The following is a 15,837-nucleotide window of genomic DNA, read 5'->3' as shown; positions in this document are numbered from 1 at the left end:
ATATCTAGTTTGTAACGGGGGGGGGGGGGGGGGGGGGGGGTTGTCAGCGGCTACCTGTATACTCAAACTAAAGCAATCCACCATATACATAATATTGTCAACTCAGATGAAACAGTTGGTGGCTCAATGACAGACACAGGGGAGTAACTACTACAAATCATGGGGCCGCCAGCAAAGCTTAAATGAGCCCCCTTAATGGTCACACCCCTTCCCTTGCCTCCCCTTGGTGACCCTTGCAACATGGGGGTCCATCAAACAAGGGTCATAAAACAAGTGTGGCTATCAGGATCTTCACACCCATATCAAGTATAGCCACAAAAACACCTGATCTGGTGTATCGGAGGGAGGGAAGGTTAGTAGTTGGGGGGCACTTCCCCACCTTTCATCCCCCCCCCCCCCTCCTTGAAGTCGCAGGAGCTGCTCCCCTGTGGTTACGGCCTTGGACAGATGCCGAACCATTCCATATAGCTTTTCTGCAATTGCTTGTCTTTTCTCCTTTTTTTCATTTTCTGAATGCGGAACAGGTTTGTGCTGCTCTTCAACCGTGTTGATGCAAAGTAAATGATTTCCAGGCCCAAGCTGCCCACTCTGTATTTGCCCTCTAACTCTTCGGTTTAGTTCTGTCAGTGGCTCAGGCCAGCCCAGTTCCCACGACTATTGACAGCCAGCTGATGGCCTGGGGCCCACAGGAGTGATTTCTAATGTGGTTTGGAATCGACGAGGATTCCAAAAAGCGCTACATTAAGGGCTCGTTCACACTATGGGCATTTGACATTTTGTAAGCGCTGGCAATTTTCAAAATCACCCTGAAAGCGCTTGTGCCATGATTCTCTACGAGAGAGTTCACATCTGAGCGGTTCGTTTCCAATCCGCTCAGAAAATCGATGCATGGGCTAATTTTGAGGAGATTCCACCTCAATGGAAGGTATAGTAAAAACGCGAAACTATCACAAAATCGCTTTGTGCAGCGATTGCATGAGCGTTTTTAAGAATAAATACATTGTATTAATTATTTTCCGGATCAAAGAGTTTGAAAAAAAACTCAATCGCTCTGCAAAAGCGCTTAAACAAAACGTCCAACGCACAGAAATCGGGGGGGAAAAAAAAAGTGTCAAAAAATACCCAACGCGAACGTGATTGGAGCGCAATGTGAATGAGGCCTAATAAAAGTGGATAGAGGGGAACCCACAGGAGTGATTGCGATTAGGCCATATCTCAATTGTGGGTCCGGCAGCATCTTTGGAGTGTTTGAGCTCCAATGAAACGCTGCAAAATCGCTTTTGATTTGCTGTAAAAAAAAAATGATTTTACAATTAAAGATCCTCTTAACCACCTGCCGGGTCTGTAACCCCTCCACGAGTTCCAGCTATAACCGAATTTGCCTGCCTCCCCACCCCCAAAAACACAATCGCAAAAGCTGTATTGCTTGTAATTGCCAGCAGTAGATAGCACTGCGCTTCAAATCTCCTGAAAATCGGGTTGGAAAAAGCAGCAGAGATACACAAAAAGTGCCAGCTCTGATCACAGTGAGCCCCAGTCTGCAAGTTTCTGTGAAGGGTCTCATTCATCCAGGACAAGGTAGATCTCATCTCTGTGCCCAGCACCCACTGTCTGGTTCCATCTTCCACCGCTGCATTTTCTTCTGAACCGTCACAAACTTGTGTTTGTTTTTGCAGAATAAACTCGGCAAGCAACTTTTTCACAAAAAGCGCCAAGTGATTATTGCCTCTCCTCATACATGGTAAATCATTCTATAGCGCCATCTGGATACCATTTCATATTCACATATTCACACAAAAGGCTCTCCAGCTGAAGATACCAGATTTTCATTTTGGTTAGAATTTTTTCAGATAACTTTCAAAGGGCAAAGAAAATTGGAAAGGCATAAATTACAAGTGATCTTCTGCAATGCCTAATCTAGTAAAACATTCACAAAGCCTCTTTTTTAAAGTAAACCTGCATTGTGGGTGGGGTGCTGACCCTCTTACTGTAAATCACTGGCTGACAATGAATTACATAGGTCAAGTGTTCTGACTCATTTCTCTGAAGTTCCTTCTAATGCTGCAATCAAGGCAATCCTGGAGGATGATGGACTCTCAGTGGTAGAGCACGTTTTTTTGTCTGTGTAGAAGCTCTCCAATTAGCTTAGGTCACATAGATCACTTGTAAAGTAGGTGCTCAGGCAATGCCTACGTGTTGTAATGCCGCCGGTGAGCTGGGCGCAGGGCGTGCTGAAGGACTGCTCTCCCTGCTGCCACTGAAATCCCTGGCGGCGTTAAATTCTATTCCCCCTCCGAATAATAGCAATTCGGAAGGAGAAGTAATTTGGCCCAGCTTTGGTGCTAGGTTTCGCAGGCTATGGTCACTTTCTGCAGCAGTTTGTACATGCTATAGGTTGCAATCTTGTCTGAGAGATTCAGTCTGTTCCATCCTGCTTACAGTCTGAACAGCAGAATGATGTAATCCGACCAACCGCTGCCACACCCACTGAGCCCAGAACTGTGTGCCCTGGTCTTTTGTACGTTACACAATACGTAGAAAGACTCAGGACCAAGAGGAAGCAGGCAGCTGTAGCATAGGATGATCAATGGCAGACCTATCGCTGAGCTTCCCTGCTATAGGGAATCAATGGCAGACCTATCGCTGAGCTTCCCTGCTATAGGGAATCAATGGCAGACCTATCACTGAGCTTCCCTGCTAAATGGAAAATAAGTGGATAAAATGCAACTGCAAGGGAAGCACAGGACGGGAGAACCAGGAGGGAAGGGAGAAGTTCAGGTGCCCCTCCATGCGATGGCAGGGATTGCTTCTCCAGTACTTCTGCCACTGATCTCCACTGGTCAGACTGCAAGGGGACAAGGAAAGTCTGAATTTGTCTGAGAATATTGCAGCTTACAGCAGTGACAGTGATGCTGGAACTTTAAATGGTAGCGAAATCTGGTCAAGATTCTGAAAGAAACCCAGGGTGAGTGATAAATGGAGGCTGCCGCCTGCCACATTTATTTCCTTTAAAAAAATAAGGGCTTGCTCACATTTAGGGCGCCCTTTTTTAAGCGCCGGCGATTTTCAAAATTGCCCTAAAAGTGCTTGTGCAATGATTCGCTATGAGAGTGTTCACATCTGAGCGGTTAGTTTCCGATCCACTCAGCAAAGCGCTGTCTGTACCATTTTCTAAACGTGTTTGCTCAATGGAGGGGATAGGGAAATCGCAAAGCGCTTGAAAAAGCGATGGGTATAGCGATTTCCCACGGCGCTTTTAAGAATAAATACATTGCATTTATTATTTTCTGGGTCAAAAGAGCTCACTTCCTGACTTCAAAAAACAAAATCGCTCTGTAAACGCGCTTTGAAAAACACTTTACACAAAATAGAAGCGCGCAGGTAATCTCCGGGAATGGGTGGGGGGAGGGGGAGCGGGACATGCATGCAAAAAAAGAAATCGCTGCTGATTTTAGATGTGAATAAGCCCTAACAGTTGCCTGGCATCCTGCTCATCTTTCTGGTCAGTAGTGTCTGAATCGCACACCTGAATTCAGATTGTGTATATTAGCATTAATAGCTAATTATCTGTATTAGCATGCAGCTAATCTTGTCAGATTTTTGTGAGAAACATCTGATCTACATGTTTGTTCAGGGTCAATGGCTAAATGAGGCAGAGGATCATCAGAACAGCCAGGCAATGTGCATTGTTTAAAAGGAAGTAAATGTGTCAGCCTCCATAAGTCTTTCACCTCGGGTTCCCTTTGAGTGTGAACGGAATATTCTTGCCAGGAATTGGCATTTTAATTCAGCAACAGGTTTATCAAGACAAGTGCAAATAAATAACTGGAGGAGTTCCCCAGAGCAATTGTGCAAGTTTCAGCTGTAATCAATTAAGCTTTGTCTGGAATTTGTTCCACAAGTTTCTGTGTACATCTTGATAAGTCTGCCCAGGTATTTGTCAGACAATAAATACAACATGTAGCCAGTTTCCTCAGACCACCTAGAGTCCAGTCCCGCTACCCTGCACCCAGCATGGGGGAAATTTACTGTAATGCATTTCAATCAAGTGCTTCATTCACATTGCATTTACACAAGAATGGCAGATGCAAATGCTGCAAACAACAAAGGCTGTGCCTGGCCAGATGACCTATAGAGGCTTTGTATGAGCACAGATGTTCAGGGGATAAATCTGTAGTTATAAAACTCCTGATGGCTGATAGCACCAGACGGCATTCCAGCAAGCAACCAATCAGATCTATGGATGTGGATGCAGAAATGTGAAAGACTGGCATGAATACTCTACTCTGTATTAAAAGGAGACCTGGGGTGAACATAAATTGACGAGAAACAATTGCATCTATCCTCTTACTCCTGACTTTTTAGAATCATATACTGTAGTTTTCTTTTTAAAAGTGAAAAAAATAAGTTTAATGATGTATTGTATGCTATAAATGATCCAGTCTCACGCGCAGTCTGAGTCCCAGGGCTAAAATATATGAACTATTGGCTTTTTTTTTTAATCTATCATGCAGAAGATGTTCTCTGCCAGGCAAGAGTTTTATGACTGTGATTCCTTATCAGTGAGGACTATGTTACACTCAAACTGGGTCCCAACTGGAGAGAAAGAGACTTGCATAACCAAGTTAACACTTTCAGGCACAAAAAGGACACAACCTAGTTATTTGTAAGCTTGGCACTGTACATCCACATGTCTATCATGTCACCTCGGGTACGCTTCAAAGAGGAGCTGTCTGCCATACTATCTCAGAAAAAAAAAACCATATATAAGTAGATAAATACTTGCTCTATTTACATAACATATGTATTGCACTGTCCACGTTTTGATTTTAGTGATTTTTCTAAAGTAATCTGCCTGATTCGCCCGCCCTTCACTATAGAAAGTGCATTTTCTCAGCGTGAGAAATATTGGCCAATCAGAGAGGAACAGAGGTGTGGAAGGGGGAAACCAGGAGAGAAAGAGGCCTCAGCCAATCAGGCTGCATTAGTTAAGCTTGAGGAGAAGTACAGAAGCAAAAAAAAAAAAAAAAAGGATAACCCAGCATGCCCTGCAACTTCCTTTTTGTGTACTAAATTTTGTAGTTACCAAATAGTCAGGTAAACTGGGGAATAATAATTTATCATATGCATCAACTCACTGGACTAGGATCCAATTTGAAATATATAATATGTGAGCATAAAGCTCATCAAAATCAACTCACATGGGCCCAAAAACCAAAATACTAAAAACTTAAACAACACAGAGCAAAAAAAAAAAAAGTTTGAAAAAGGCCTCAAAGGGATCCAGAAAAATACAATAACCTTTATTATGGACCAATTCACAGTAATCAACACATAGTTAAAATCAATTGAAAATAAGGGTCCCCAGAGTGCCACAACCACCCCTCACACATACATCCGCACCCCACATTCAAACCACACTCCATTTCTTATATTAGTATGCTGCAGCAGTTGGAAATATGCGGGTGAATGTCAATGAAACTATGTAAATGTCCCCTTTAAGCGCTAATAGCTGCCCATAAAGTATGCTTCAACCTCCTGATAGAGGGAAGGAAGGCAAAAAAATTACTGGATAAATCAGATACTGAGTGCACTCAGAAAGAATGGCAAATTGAAAAGTTCTTTGGTAAAGAACAATTTGATGATTACTCAGTCCTAGTAATTGCAAACATATCTCTCCCTCACAGGTGGCATATAAATGACGATTTCACATAGGTAGCAAACAGTTCCCGCAGCTTACTTGCATCTCCTGGTGAGTCAGCGAGTTAGATACCACTTACGAAATGGAGACCGAGAGCCCAATATAGTGTAGTATATTATGTATAAATGGAAGAAATCTAAATTGTAAGTATTATACTTACAAACCTCAAGGCAACCACTGTATATGCAGGTGGGGAGATTAGGCCTGTCCCCACTCAGGACTAAGATGTCGCTCTCTGTAGACGGAAGAAAGGAGGGTGTGTCACCCTTCCACCAAGGGTGGACAACTTTATATGCAAAGATACAGAGGCGCCAATAGGATAAAATAAGATAAAATGTTTAAAAGGGTTTAGGTGGCGGTGGTGGACCGTCCACACACAAACAGACCAAATTGCTGTTGATTGTAGAAAAATAGTTTATTCACATACTCCTATGTGAATAGGAGTTTCACGGGCAACATCCCGCTTCATCAGGCAATGAACAATCGGAGTATCTCACAGCTCTGAGTCAAACGATAGCTTGGCACCTCTGTACACAGAGGTGCCAATACTTACGATTTAGATTTACACAGAGGTGCCAAGCTATCGTTTGACTCAGAGCTGTGAGATACTCCGATTGTTTATTGCCTGATGAAGCGGGATGTTGCCCGTGAAACGCGTTGCACTTTTATGTAGGAGTATGTGAATAAACTATATTTCTACAATCAACAGCAATTTGGTCTGTTTGTGTGTGGACGGTCCACCACCGCCACCTAAACCGTTTTAAACATTTTATCTTATCCTATTGGCGCCTCTGTATCTTTGCACATAGATACCACTTACAGCTGACGGGACTCGCAGGTCCTCGACACTCTGCGGTCATTGTGCGCTGGTACCAACAGAAATGCTGCTCCCATACATCACACTACTGCTCCTCCAATGAGTGGCGTGGTTTGGCGTCAGTGGTGAGCGCGATCAACCCGCCTCTTGCTCCTAGGCATCAGCGTCATGGCGGGGATCAAGCGCTCCTGTGTTCCTGGTAGTGGGCGAGACCTGCCTCCTGGGACTCCTCCCACTTACATGATTTGCCAATAGGCTTGGCTTCCTCAAAGTGACGTCAGGGGCACTCTGGGGACCCTTATTTTTAATTGATTATAACTGTGTGTTGATTACAGTGAATCGGTCCATAATAAAAGGTTTTTGTAATTTTCTGGATCCCTTTGAGGCCTTTTTTGCTCTGTGTTTGAATAATAATTTAACAACAAGAAAAGTAATAAGAGATTTTAACTTTTGGATTGCCTGGTTAGCATCCTTATTACTTGTTTACCTTGTTTCATATACACAGATGTTTGTCACCCAAAATAATGACTGATTTAGGGTGAGGATAGCCAGCAATGATGGTACAGAGAGGGTGCTTGGCTTTCTGTGGAGCAGCAGGCCCTGGCATGTTCTATGGGAAGGAGGAGGTGCAGCAAGAAAACAAATTAGCAATTTGCCAACTCAGCAGGTTTCCTAAAAGGAGAGAGGGGGCATATGATCATACAGATAATCTGCCTTTCAATGCTAAAGTGCTCTGTGTAAGCTCAGGGACCTCCTCCTGACACTACAGAGACTACGAGGAACATGATCAACCAGTCACACGGCCAGCAGCTTCAATGCTAATTTTACTAAAGATCTGTGCCTTTTTTCCTTAAAATAATGGTTATTGCCTAGCAGTTTGCTTTCTGATTGGAGTTCCACATTAAACAGACTTCAATTGTAAAACCATTAACTGTCCCTCCCATTGATTTGGGGCGTTAAATGTTAGGAGAATCCACTTGCCCTATGGAAAGTGCGGCTCATGATGCCACATAGCAGCCAGTCAATTTGCCAAAAGGCTAGATACTTGTACACGCAGTCTTAAAGCGGAGCTGAACTCTTGCACAGGAGACTAGGACAGCGATCTGCAAAACTTGGCTCTCCAGCTGTTAAGGAACTAAAAGTCCCACAATGCATCTGCCTTTATGAATCGTGGCTGTCAGACTCCTGCAATGCATTGTGGGACTTGCAGTTCCTTAACAGCTGGAGAGCCAAGTTTGCCTGGACTAGGAGAACACAGAAAAATCCATGCTGTGTTCACCCTGAGTGTGCTTAAAGAGAGCAGCCTGTCTAATTTTTCCTTCCCAGCAAATAATGAGCTAGTGTAATTAGAGCAGTCAGCTGAATTCTGAGTTAATTTGCAAACACTGGAGGTTAACCCTTTCTGTGCTCCCAGCAAACCAGGTAGGAACCACTCTGCAGAATCTCAAGAGTTCTATAAGTTGTAACAAGGAAAGGTTTTTCGTTAAAAGGTTATTATGCTGTTGCTTATCTTTTAGAAAAGAAAGGAAGTTCTGAGTTAAGGTCCACTTTAACTAAAGAGATTTCCCAAGTGGCAGAACTGGCCCATCAGCTCCTCCTCTTCAGCAGAGATAAAAGGATGAATGCTTAGGATTGGAGAACCACCTCTATTGGAATCAACAGAACAAAGAAAGAATCCATCCAGACGTATTAAATCTACAAGCCCTCAGCCAGAAAGTATCTGAACAGGTCAATTCACAGATAACAGGCAGGCCTTATAGAAGATCAGTTAAAGAGAACCTAAACCCAACGAAAAAAAGGAGTTTCACTTACCTGGGGCTTGTACCAGCCCCCTGCAGCCATCCTGTGCCCTTGTCATCACTCCTGGATCCCCTGGTCCCCCAGCTGGCAGCTCGTTTAGTTTTTGCCGACTTCCCACAGTAACAAGACGCTATAGCGTGTGTCAATGCGTACAAAGATACGTGTTGACACCCGCTATAGCGTCCTGTTACCGCGGTAATGTGTGCAATGATATGCGTGGTGGCCTGCCGACTCAAGAGTCAGCAAAAACAAAACTAGCTGCCAGCGGGGGACCAGGGGATCCAGGAGTGATGTCAAGGTCACAGGATGGCTGCAGGGGGCTGGTAAAAACCCCAGGTAAGTGAAACTCTTTTGTTGGGTTTAGGTTCCCTTTAAGGTGTGCAATGATCTCATATCTATGGGTAATTTGTGAAGAAACAGATCAGAGGTATCCATGGCATACACAACAAATGCTGAACTAAACAGAACATTCCTATCTCTGCTTGGGGAGGAAGTAAAGCCCTTCCCCAGAGCAAACAGTCATGATCCAGTGGACCTGAACTCTTGCACAGGACAAGGAACATGTAACAGAAACACACTCTGTATGTATTTAAAGAGTTTAGGCTGTCTAATTCCCCCTCATGTGTGTCTAATCACTAGTTGCAATTTGATCTCCCCCCCTGTGTCACATGACTGCCTATGGCAGATAAGCCCATTTGAAAGTACAGACTGTAAACAATATGCTTCCATGAATCAGGAAGTAGAAACAGTGCAGATTTTAGAAATTGTATCAGTTGTAACAAAGAAATGTGTTTTTGTTTAAAGGTTATTATGCTGTTGTGTATCTTTTAGAGCAGAAAGGAGTTCTGAGTTCAGGTCCACTTTAATTGAAAGATTCTGATTGCTCTTTCTCTGCAGCTTCTTCCCTTCTGCTCCAGTTCTCTTTGCCTTTGTTTTGATGAATATGCCCAATGTGTTTATATGGCATTAAGCAACCCCTGCCTCCTCGTCTACCACCATGACGACTTACCATACGAATGGGCTTCTCTCTCAGGTCACTGGTCTTCACCGGCTCCCCCTGGTGGACAGGAGGAGAGCCCTTCCGAGTCAGAAGTAGCAGCAGGGCAGCGTTGTCTCGAGGAGGGGAGTGGTCATGGGGCATCGCTTTGCGGTAGGCTTTGCAGTAAACATCCGCAGACAACAAGAGGCTGATCACGGCTGGCTTCACGTGTTCCTGTTCATACTGGTCTGTATAGCAGGGGGAGACCAGCTCCTCCGGGACCTCTGTAACAGATACACAAAAAACAAAGGCCAGGTTAGTTACCAATCATCTTACATCTTCACCGGATAGTTATGGGCACTTTAAGAAGACCTGATATGAGAAAAACCACTGTGGACTTCCCTATTTGCCCGACTGTTGTGCTGATGCTCTGAGTCTAATACATCCAGAATTATAGCCTCAGGAACAAGTATGCAGAACAGGGGATCTTTTTGCATGCTTGTTCCAGGTATGAGACTCTGCTGAAGTCAAAAGATCATCATGTCAACCAAGGAACTGACCTCTTCACAAGGAAATAGTATACAGTTTTCATTTGCCTTTCAATGCAGGTTTCCTTTAAAGCTACACAAAAGTTAAAGGTCACTTTTTTTTGTACACAACACTTTACATAAAACAGTAGAATAAATACACGGATAGCTTGATAAACATTTTTTGCTAGTCATGCAGTGTAGCTGTTCGGAAGATGTAGCCACTTCCTGTTTACAGTAGTTCCAAGGCATTAAGAGCAATCAAGAACTTTGCTACTGATTGGGATGAAGTTCAATCCATTGTTAGATACCTCCTTCCCATGGGAAATCTTTACCTTTTCTCTAATAGATCACCAATGGAGTCTGTGTATGGTAAAACTCCTCCCACAGTGTGATGTCATGACCATGGTCCTGACAGAGTCTATGACCCTCATGTAAATGGCCTCAATTCACTAAGATCATGCTGGAGATAATAAGGCAAGAGAAAACTTACCTCCACCAGTAAGAGAGTTATCTTAACTCTTCATTCCTTAAGTTACCTCCTCTGTAGTTAATTTACCTCCTCTGTAGTTAATTTACCTCCTCTGTAGTTAACCAGCCTGGCGGTATGGACGAGCTCAGCTCGTCCATCACCGCCGGAGGCTGCCGCTCAGGCCCTGCTGGGCCGATTTTCTTCAAATAAAGAGCAGCACACGCAGCCGGCACTTTGCCAGCCGCGTGTGCTGCCTGATCGCCACCGCTCTGCGGCGATCCGCCGCGAGCAGCGGCGAAAGAGGGTCCCCCCAGCCGCCTGAGCCCAGCGTAGCCGGAACAAAAAGTTCCGGCCAGTGCTAAGGGCTGGATCGGAGGCGGCTGACGTCAGCTGACGTCCATGACGTCACTCCGCTCGTCGCTATGGCGACGATCTAAGCAAAACAAGGAAGGCCGCTCATTGCGGCCTTCCTTGTTTATTCTGGGCGCCGGAGGCGATCGGAAGAACGCCTCCAGAGCGCCCTCTAGTGGGCTTTCATGCAGCCAACTTTAAGTTGGCTGCATGAAATAGTTTTTTTTTTATTAAAAAAAAAACCCTCCCGCAGCCTCCCTGGCGATCTTATCAGAACGCCAGGGTGGTTAATTTACCTCCTCTGTAGTTATTTTCACACGCAGTTAATTAACAGCCTGTCTTTAACTCTGGAGTTATTTAAAGGATTGAAGAGTTAACTTAAAGACAGAAGAGTTAACTTTAGGCTTGCCTGAGGTAAAAATGTTTCCTGAATACTACATGCCTTATCACCATGGTAACAACTCTAGAAGAGTTATTAAAGACAGGAGATAATCTTAGTGAATTGAGGCCAATTGTGGGAAATAACTTGTTTTTTTCCCCAAGCAAGCAGTATCTCCCTGTGTGCATAGAACTCTCAGTAACGAACATTCCATTCAGATCACTGGACAGAACTAAAGATGTAACCTCTAGTGACACCAGGTAGAGGAAAAAAATTTCAATGTGCAAACGCTGACTAAATATTTAAAAAAAATAATAATTTTATTCATTATGTCATTTTCACTACAGTCCCTCTTTAGGTAGAACAGGAAGTAAAAAATATTTCTGCAACGGACTACGATAAAAATGGAAGAAAAATCTCACAGAGGTTCAAACCCATCCACTTTTTTTCTTATTGTGGTATGTGTCCATGCCGAAGCTGTGCACATGTACCCTTATTTCCTGTACTTTAACACTTATTAGAGCAACTGGAAGCAGGCCCGTTTTTAGGCACATGCCTACAGTGCCTTATGGTAGATTTGGCCCTGACTGAAAGGCCATCAAATTGGATCACACTGGCAGTTGAATTGTGATTGAGACCAAACATGTGGAGGAATAGCTTTGCCAATTATGTCTGGTGGGCAACAGCAACCAGCTCAGAGAATATTGATGTTAGTCCAGCACTGTTCAAGTTGTGCAGGAAAAAAAAAAATGAAACACTGGAAAGTATGTCTATTACCTGAAGATAAGGATAGTGTCAGATTTGTCTGATGTGAAGGTTTGTCTCAAGTTACTTCTGGTTCACTTCCTTAAAGTAACCCTCACGCTGTACAAATCTCAAAAGTAAACCTGCTACTATAAACAAAGGCCTGCAATATACACAGTATAATCTATATACTACAGGTGTCCTTATATTAATAGCAGCAAATGACTAAATATTTGCAGGAGTCTTTAGCCCAATCGCTGCGTCTGAGACGTGCGCGGCTGACTGCAAGCGCCCCAGTGCCAATAACACTTCCGGAATTGTACGTTTGTACATTTCATAACAATGGCCAACAATCTATGTAGACAGATATAAAGACCTGACATATATGCCATCAGTACGCATCTGCTACATACAGTAAGGACTGCTCCTCAAGGTACCCATCAGTACACTGGGGGGGGGGCAATGTTCGCACACACACACAAAAAAATACTTACCTGAGCAAATTAGGCGCCAGCTCTTCATAGAATAGTGGTAGAAGCTGCTGTCCATCCCAGAAGGACTATCCTTGCCCAATCCTGATGGCCGAACGCGCCCACCCGCAAGCGCTTTGCTTCCTTTCCTCACTGGAGCTCAGGGCAGGGCAGAATGGGTAGAACAGCCTGGCACTCCCGGGTACTCCCCAGGATGACTTGTAAGATAACTTTGTCACATGGGAGAGACGCAGGGAACAGAGGGAGACTACACAAAACAGTCCCCTTAGAAGTAAGAGGCAGGCTAGTAATTTGAGAACAGCAAGGCTTCCCAGATGCAGCCTTGCTATACCCTCGAAATCCAATGAGGGGCAAAAAACCAGGGTGGATTCGTTGCTAAGTAGCTCTGGCCCAACTGAACACCATAGTGCCAAGTATTAGCAGGTTACCCATTTGTCAGTGCATGACAACATTAGCAGTAACACTACACATTAAGCCTGGCGGGCCAGCATGGCGCTAGCTAAATACCAGGAATTTATAATCTTGTCAGATCTCTACATTACAGAGCCGAGAACCACTGAAAGCAGATAATCTAAAACCTGATTTATAAACCTCATTAAAAGACCAAACCAACGGCAGCACAAAGGAGGATTTGTATAACATGATCAATCGTTCCCACCAGATTTCCCTCAGCACAGGGCACCCCCACCTGCAGCGAGGCGTTCAACATCCTCCCTAATGAGGGAAGGAGGGAAAAGGATTGGATGGCGGGAGTCAAACACTACCCAGAGTGCACTAGAAACTATCAGGCCTTTAAACATGAATGAAAATATAAACGCAGGCTGTGGCCTAAGCAAAGCAGGCTGACTGGAAAAACAAGTCTGTTAACATTCGTCAAAGATAATAACAGCTATGCTGTCAGTGGACTAAAACCTCCTTTTAAAGTGAGACGTTCAGACAGATTTCCTGTCACGCTCGGCCCACGACAGAATAATTACTATACAAATACAAGTTATTTTATTCATTAGCATGCTTTGCACTTCCCCAGACCACAGTTTATGTTAATAACGCGTTCTGAATGTCATTCCTGTCACAGCTTTGCAAGTTCACAGGTATAAGTGGTGACAATCTTACAAACAGGTCATCAAGTGTTCCTGTGCTCTGCAAAGTCTATCCTCCCATCCCCAGTGACCTTTCCCTTCCCCAATGACCCCTAACCGTGAATCCCAGCTTTGCAGTGCCACATAACCCTGCCCACTCTTTTAAAGTATACCTGCACTGAGAGGGTTACGGAAGCAGCCATATTTTTTCCTTTCAAACAATACCAGTTGCCTGGCAGCCTTGCTGATCTCTCTGGCATCAGTAGTGTCTGAGTCACACATGAAACAAGCATGCTGCATTGTTTTAAAGGAAATAAAGGTCAGCCTGAACATTGCTTTCAGTTCAGGTGTCCTTTAAATCTTCAAAACATTATGTTAGGCAGACACCACATAGGTCAGTGTAGAAATCTAGCACGGGAACCATAGTCTCTTAAAGTGAACCTCCAGACTGTAAATCTACTCAGCAGCACTGAAAAGGCTTGTTGCTCCTTTATCAGTTTCACAGCATCAGAATGTTTTTCTTACCCAAGCCTCATTTTTAGCTGCACAGAAGCTAAGCTACGCCCCATCAAAGAAAACTGCCTGGGCAGTTTTCCCCTGATGCTGTGCAAAGCATGATGGGATTTCTGATGATGTTGTTCTTGCTGTCTAGCGCGCGCAGCTGGGAGGGGTGATCAGGACACAGGACAGTTGGAACTGTGCCTCATGCTCCCAGTCACCTCCTTTCAACCAAAAAGATGGCTGCCCCCCATGAAATCACAAACATTTGCCTGTTCTTTTAAAACAGGGTGGGTAAGAGATTATATTACCTATCTATATAACTAATGTAACTTAATGACAGTATGTTTGTTTAGGCTGAAGTTCATCCTTAAAGGCGCGTACACACACCTGATCTCTTCAAACGACGGGTCGTTATCAGCCTGCCGACAGACTGTACACACGCGGAAACTGTCGGCAGAACGGCCGCCCCACAGGCAGGTCTGATGACCCGTCGTTTGAAGGGATCAGGCGTGTGTACACGCCTTAACAGGCGTGTGTACGAGCCTTTAAACAACACTGAAGTGGGGTGGGGGGGTTGGGGGGAACAGATACTCATCCTCTTTCAGCCTCCTCATTCCAGCGCTGTCCTCACAGTGAAATTGTTCAATCTGCAGGTCGAATAAGTCTTCAGCCCAAGTCCAGACTCATGCATGCACCAGTAATTAGAAGCATTGTGGGGCCCGGGACTCTCAAAGGGATAAAAATTTGAATGGGGGACAGCGGGGAAAAGAGGAGACATACCGAGGACCAGGAAGCTCTACAGGATGCAGAGCCTTCCTACTTCTTAGGCGAGTATCTAAGTGCCCTAGAATACCAGGAAAGCCATATGGGAAGGTATGGGGAAAGCACTAAACACTAGGGAACGGTACAGGGGGGTGGAGGCCTCTAGACACCACGGAGCTGTTTAGGTGTTTAGGGAAGCAGGAAACTGTACAGGGGAGGGTGGAAGCCCTCTAGGACACCAGGGAACTGTACAGGGATTGGAGAAGGGGCCACTAGACAACAGGGAACTTTATGAAAGGAGGAAGATGGCCTTTAGACAATGAATAGGTTCCAATGTACAATTTTGGCCCACTTTGGATTTTAATTTGACACCCTTGACCTAAAGTAACCATGCAAAGTACATTCAACAAGTTTTCCCTTCTACTAAATAGATTTGATAAGATTGTACAATCACGATTGGGTCATTGAAGGGCACCTATAGTGGAACCTAAACCAGTGAATGAAACATGAGGAAAACACACAATTTTCTACATTCCGGTAATGTGGAAAAGAAAAAACCCTGTTGATAATATTTTTTTTATGTGAATATTGCAAACAAGAAAAATCCAGGTTCCACGTGAATTTAATTCAGCTGGCAATTGGGCCAATCAAAGTTCAGTACTTCCTGCAGATTCTGATTGGCTCAAATCCAAGTTGCACACAATTTGCAATAAAACTGCATGCAAGCCAAAATGAACATCTTAATTATTTCTTCCCACTAGTGAACTGGAATATAGTTTGTGCTGTCCTTGTATGACCCACGTGGAGTCCTCGGTGACTGCCTGCAAACAGAAGGAGAAGCTGCTTTGTAACCCGGCCTCTAATATGGAAGCTTCTTCACACATGGCTGCAGCCTCTAATCATTTTAATAACTAAAACGTGAGGATTTTAGCCAATAATTACATTGCTATAAAGTGATTTAAACTGTTGTCTGTCACTGCCTGCAAATGATTATTATTCTTATGATTATAATTCTACTTAATCATTTTTTTAATGATCTTTCTCTTATTGAAGCATCAGCACTTTTCATTTAATTAATATATACCAGCAAGATAAAAGATACCGGCAAGATATCAGCCCTGAACGATAATGCTGTGTGTGTATAGCAGCCCGTGACACCCCCTACCCCCAACCAGCGATTTGCCAGGCGAATCAACTCGCTCGCCCTGCGACGTCAGATCTGAGCCCTCTACCC

The 15,837-nt window shown here is 44.2% G+C and overlaps 1 protein-coding gene across 3 annotated transcripts in view; it reads right to left on the bottom strand.

Annotated features, from left to right (window-relative positions):
- CAMSAP3 (calmodulin regulated spectrin associated protein family member 3) overlaps window positions 1-15,837 on the bottom strand; it is a 151,195-nt gene that overhangs the window by 59,873 nt on the left and 75,485 nt on the right. For 2 of the 3 annotated variants that reach the window (XM_068274583.1, XM_068274585.1), the window contains exon 2: window positions 9,328-9,581. In XM_068274583.1, coding sequence (XP_068130684.1) covers window positions 9,328-9,581 — 254 coding nt within the window. Of the gene's footprint in view, window positions 1-9,327; window positions 9,582-12,264; window positions 13,419-15,837 lie in introns of those variants that run through there. The other variant, XM_068274584.1, reaches the window with a different exon arrangement.

This window comes from Hyperolius riggenbachi, chromosome 3, assembly GCF_040937935.1.
Source record: "Hyperolius riggenbachi isolate aHypRig1 chromosome 3, aHypRig1.pri, whole genome shotgun sequence".
Lineage (NCBI taxonomy): Eukaryota > Metazoa > Chordata > Amphibia > Anura > Hyperoliidae > Hyperolius > Hyperolius riggenbachi.
Note: the sequence above shows the minus strand (reverse complement) of the source record. Positions and strands in the feature narration are given on the sequence as shown.